The following is a 6,113-nucleotide window of genomic DNA, read 5'->3' as shown; positions in this document are numbered from 1 at the left end:
TACTTCCGTGTCCTATGGTCTAATATGGCACTGGAACTTGAAGGCCTAATCGCTCGTTTATTACTCGTCATCTCATGTGCTGGTGAACAGGGTATGTTTTCCATTGCGTCGCATTCTTTTTGCCTTTGACACCGGAATTAAGAATCTTGTTCTAGCACGTTGAAATAACTAAATAATCATCGGATGACGGTTGTTAATGCTTACCACATAGGTCTCTCAATATCGGAATTCAACGACGCTGCAAAATTAGCACTTTACCTATCTGATAGTGCTGCCTCCTTCCACAATAACCAAGATGTCAACCTTCATGATGCAGGATCCAAATTCTCGGGTCATGCTGTCGCCACGATCTGGAAATGGCTTGTCCGGCGGACCGACATATCTGTTGGCCCTCACCGAACTTTCAATCATCTAACGTTCGCAGAGGTGTTGGCATTGGATAATCTCAACAAAAGTCGAAATACTCGTCCGGGGTTGGATTTTATCAATGGCAATGGGCAGACTCGGCAAGCCGTTCCATCTACTGCCGTAGGGCTTGGCGAGCATAATGACATACGAATACATGCCTCTCAGGAGATAATGTGGGAGGCCATCACCGGACATGCGATAGATTATAAGCGCGTTCCTCGCTCCGAATGGCTTTTACTTCTTGGCATCGCTTCAACGAAAGCCCAGGGGATATTACAGGGCGATCTCGGTCGCCTGGTTGACCAAGACAAACGTTCAGTACCAAAGCGAACGGATGCACTGGTCAAGAAAGGTTATATCACCAAGCGTACGACTCTTGTTCGGGGAACAAAAACAAGCAAGATGTGGCTTAAATCATTTGCTCCCCCATTGCCAAAAGACAGGAACACAGCTGCGGAACCGGAGGCTGAGATGAATCTCTCCCGCCAGGTTCTTGCCATTAATCTTGATGCCGTTCCTTGGCACACGAGATGGACGGGGGAGTCTGTCGATTATACAGCATTGGCAACCACTATAATGGCAATTTGTAAGGAATGGGGCGTCTTACGCATGCAAGATTTGAAATCCAAGTTGGGTGTCCTTGGCATGCGATGGCAAATGAAAGTGGTTTCTAAAGTCTGCCGGTTTCTGAACGCGCGAGATGCGATTCGTTATGTTGCTGCAAAATTGAACAACAAAGTCTTTAATGACTGTGTTCAGTTCAATCGTGATCTGACACCCAAAGATTGGTCTATTTTTCTGGCAACTGGAAAGCGGGCTGGCAAGCTTGCCAGATCCAGTGAATTTTACAGCCAAGATGGTCACGATATTGCCGACTCTTTTCTCAACCAGACCGCCTCTTCGAAATGTCTAGGCGTCGCCCCGACGTGGTCATCGGATCAACCGTTGGCTGCTACTATTACAAAGAACATTATGGCGTGTGGCGAGGCAGGGTTGACGAATCCAGACGTGTATGGGCTTACTCTAGGTGTATCTTTTACACGTTTTTTGTCATCCTTGACGACTTGTATTTCCACGCCCAATATCCAGCCTACTCAGTTACAGCATCTCCAAGTAAGAAGTGAGCATTCTAGAGCTGGAAAAGTCGCATCCTATAGATACTCGCTGCCCTCGGTGCTTCAATTGCCCGATATTATGACAACTAATATCGTACAAGAGGATCCCGAGCGGCGAACCGACTCACGCCTATCATACGGTTTCTCACAAGATCTACATCCCATTGGAACTTCAAAATTGGCTAATCTCAGCCAAGCTAATTTATCTCAAAAAAGACAGAGGGGCAGGCCTCGAAAGATTAGATCAGAGCATCAGAATGACTGGATTGGTAACGATAACAATCTACAGCAAGTATCGGGTATCAGCCATTCAGACGTCAATCTCACAGATGAAAACCACTCCATCGCGAGAGATTCAATAATTGTCAAGCTAAAGGTACCTCAGGATGCGCTCAGAGAGCTCATGGATCCCCTCCTTAAACCACAGGCAGCTAGTCAAGAAACAAATCTCCTAGAATCGGAATCAACGACAGAAGCAGCACCGGATGCTCTAACAAACGATACCGCCCAAGGCATGGATGCACTACTATCACCTGGTTTACGTATGCCTATAGAATCCTCTCGATCTGTAGGCCGTGGACGAGGCCGAGGGTGTGGCCGGGGCTCTAGTCGCCTCAGTAGCAGAGGCCAGGCTGATTCTTTCGGCAATGACACAAACAAACGTAAAGGATGGAATTGTGAAAAATGTGGCAGGACTTGGAAGAATGATATTGGCCTCAAATATCACCTCGAAAAATCTCAAACTTCTTGTAATCCATCTTATAGCCCGTCTAATATGGATGGATTTCGCAGGGAGATCAAGTCTGCCCCTCGTTCAACGAGCGCAACTAAGTCAGCCGAGAGTCCCACTTCAGTGTCTGTTCCACTGACAAGGGCTTCACATCGAGTTGGTACAGCTAATGCAACTGAAGACCAAGAAAGGGGAGAAGAGGAACAGGATGATGAAGAGACTTCAACACTCAGGCTGTCACCAATACGGACCAGACCCAAGACTGGTAAATATTCACATGGTGCGATATCACCAGCTGCTCTCAGTCACCCGAAAGAGATCTATGGTTTGAATCAACCCTCAAACGTACAATCTATTCCAGAGCATAGAAATACTCTGAATCTTTCATCTCTTCCGCAGGAGCAGACAACTGTCCAACGAGTGGATATAAGACAATCAAATCAAATTCTCAGCTTGAAAAATCGGAAATCTCATACTAGCCAGTTGGAGAATCTTCCCGGGATCGAATCAAGTCCGAACCAGTCTGAGCGGCATTCAAGCTTCACCCCCCATTTAAGGGAGATAGATACCCCCAACATTCGCGACAAATATAGTAAGCCTGATTATGAGACTACATCCTCAGCATATGGCGCGGGGAAGACAGAGGTAGCAACTGCTAGCAGCCAAAAATCCCATGGATCTATACCTGGCAACATGGGAGGAAAAGAGGTTTCAAAGAAAAAGTCTCTTAGAAGTGAGGTTGCTGATCAAATATCTGCACTTCTGATGGATATGCTTGTCCAGCGAGATGGGGTTCTCCCCGGAGGGCATTCTCTTTGGCATGCTCTCACCACCGTATGGAACAGTAGATATTCTGAGAAGCCAGTACCGAAAACAAAAGACTACCAAGGGGCTTTGAGCCGAATGATCAAATCTAAGTCAGTCCTGGAGCATTGGCATGGGTTTCAAGATCATGGTGGCCTCTTCGCCAAATGTCAAGTTATTACGTTACCGCATCTTGATGCCTTCTCTTCGGAAGTCTTGGCTGTTGTTGAGAAGATTAAGCAAAGACACCCCCAACTCTTCATCCCCACACAATTTCGATCTCCAAGTAATGATGTTGATTACGGAGAGAAGAAGGAGAACCGTCGAGGACGTCGTATTCTTGCTGGCGAAGTCGCTCGGCTGGACGCTCCGGTGTACGCAGCTCAAGCTTCAGCCAAAAGGCGCCACGGGATGATGAGCGACATTACCACTCCAAGTAAGCGAAGAAAATTCGCTCAGGCCGATACGAATAGCCCAAATTTCGCATCTCTTTCTACACTACCACACGACAAGTATCAAGTGAGATGGGCCGAAAACAGCTGGTTGTCTGACAATACTAATGTCCCGAGTCAAAAGAACCCTAGCATGGCTCACGCGACTCATGGAACCAAGATACAATTCTTAACACCAAACTTATTCTTAGAGGACGATTGGTCTGTTAACGATCACCGAGTGCCACAAGGAACAATGCGGCCCCTCCCATTTACTGATATGGATGCTACTTTCCATGGCTCACCAACCCCTGTAGCGGTAAAGGTTACCATGACCGAACCTGTACGGATTCTGGGCAATGATGGAAACTGGCCATATCTTGAGTTGCAGTTTTTTGAAGAAAAAAGCAGTATCTCTAGCTTCACGTTGTGCGGCTGGATGCCTGATGCAGAGTGGTTCAATTGGGCTGATATTGTCCAAGGCCTTGACAAACGGATTTCCGGGAATGAGATGGGAAGGCCACCTTGCACAGTCAACACCGAAGCTGCTCATGACAGATTCATGAAAGGCTTAATCGACTGTCTCGATCTAGAGCTGGCTCAAAGGGCACAGTTTATTAACGCGCCACCCCTGGTTGCTGGCCCCTACAACCTATTCGTCAATTTTTCAGCTGGTTTTGAAACTGTCACTTCATTGCCTGATCCACACTGGCAGCATCAGGAACAGCTGGGTCCTCAATCTGTTGACAAGATTTTGCATGAATTAGAAGCCTTGACATCAAGTGATGACGAAGACTCTGAGTTCAGCTTGGATGCTTCGGTTCTGAGATATTCAAGGCGCCCCCTAAATACTGGTGAAATGATACAATCGAGGGTTAAACGAGTGGCTCTGATAACTCGCCCGCTTACCTCAATATCCCCGAGGGAAACGTACGGAATGGACGAGTCGGGGGCGCTGGAGATTGAGGAAGGCCGGCTGACAAGCCAAGAAGACCTCCTGGCCGCTTTTGTTGTCGTCCGAGTCCTGCTGGGAGGTGCAGATAAAGCAATAGACTGGGGCCTTTTGCTTCACATCTTCCCGAACATGCGACTGCCTAGCTTGCGTAAATTCTGGGCAGTTGCATGTAAGGAACAAGGGCCACATATAAAAAAATTTACGCGAGATGTTCAAGAACGGCTGATCGAAGCTCTTGAAAACCATGAACTCCCTATGGTAGACTTTGAAGAGCCGATTGAATATGATTGGCAGATGCTTATTAAATGGGCAACAAGAATATCTCGCCAGGAAGGCTATCAAATTCCTCAGTCAAGAGAACTTCTTGCCCACCGGTTTTTGCTGAAAGCCAGCAGCCCCAGCGAGGAAGACTGGTGCGAGAGATATTTTCACGCTCAATCATCAATTTTTTCCAGGTTTGAGGCGGTCACATCAGAGCCCGCTGCACTACCTGTCAACCGAGTCTTTGATCGTGTTGGCGACAATGCCGACGCTGAGAATGCAGACATTGCAAGATCGTGGATCAAGTCACTTTGCTGCACTGGCGAAGCAAAATACTCTGTACGAAAAATCAAGGAAAAATTTCTCACGCTGTCAAGGGAAGGCACAGATCAAGGTTCACTGCTGCTTAAGGAAGCCATCGATCAACTCACTGCTCAAAGGGTCATTTGCAGGAGCAAAAAGACGCCATTTGGTGGGCGTCCATATAGGCTGAGCGAATGGTATTTGTCAACGCTGAGTAGGGTGGCACAGCGCTCAAAATACGAAGAGGCAGCAGCTTTCAAAAGGCGTATGGATGCCATTTTCCGTACGGGGGATGCATTTGAGATACCGTATACTCTGAATGATGGTTCTATGATGGCACTGACGAACTTGAATGCTACTGGGAGAATTACGCTTGTTCCCATGGATATACCGAATATTCCCTTTGGGTTCGAACCGGGCAACTATGAAAGCCGAAAATATCCTAAATCCTATTACCATTTCCGTCTTCAGGCCGTTCCAACAGGCTTGTATCAGTACAGCGACGACATTGCCGTGTTACATGCCGTGACACAAGAAGATTTGCCCTCCACGACCTTGAAAGGGGAAATCCCACAATGGATCGACTTTTTTGGAGAGAAAGATAGCAAAAGATGGTCTGACATACTGGGAGCCATTTGCTTTACTTATGCCACTAAAGGGCCCATGGCTGTCAGAGACGTCTGTAACTCTTTGCGGCCTATTCTTGATGAATTTGAGGCGAGGCTTATTGTAAGCTGGGGCATAAAAACCGGCATTTTCGAAGAGGCAATAGGTGGATTGGCTGTAACTGTTGGAGAGTGGTGGTGGCTAGCTGTGCCATGGCAATACAATCGACAATGAGAGCAGGCTGGTAGCAAGCAGACAACTCTTGCATGGTGAGGGTCTCCATATCTGAGAAGCTCATGTTATAACCCATAGAACTCATGCGACGGTAGTTACGATAGGGAGATATATTGAGCACTCCAAATTGATCATTGCTATCAACTTTATTGGCTAATGGCCATACTATTGATGACCCAGGGATATCTACTTCGCACATTTGACCTAAATATTACTGATCGTAACAAGTGCAGGAGAAAACATCAAAGAACAAAGCCAGACGCCCG

General features: G+C 47.1%; 1 protein-coding gene across 1 annotated transcript; it reads left to right on the top strand.

Moving 5' to 3' along the window:
• Positions 1–342: 342 nt before the first annotated feature.
• On the top strand, positions 343–5,847 carry TRIVIDRAFT_112347 (uncharacterized protein; the record flags this gene model as incomplete). The annotated part of the gene is made up of 2 exons (XM_014106224.2): positions 343–2,735; positions 2,811–5,847. Coding segments are annotated over 2 exons (5,430 nt in total), but the record flags the coding sequence as incomplete, so codon positions are not given.
• Between the last annotated feature and the right edge of the window lie 266 nt (positions 5,848–6,113).

This window comes from Trichoderma virens (genome assembly GCF_000170995.1).
Source record: "Trichoderma virens Gv29-8 chromosome Unknown TRIVIscaffold_1, whole genome shotgun sequence".
NCBI classification, from domain to species: Eukaryota; Fungi; Ascomycota; class Sordariomycetes; order Hypocreales; family Hypocreaceae; genus Trichoderma; species Trichoderma virens.
The sequence above is the reverse complement of the archived record's forward strand: the minus strand, read 5'-3'. Positions and strand labels throughout refer to the sequence as shown.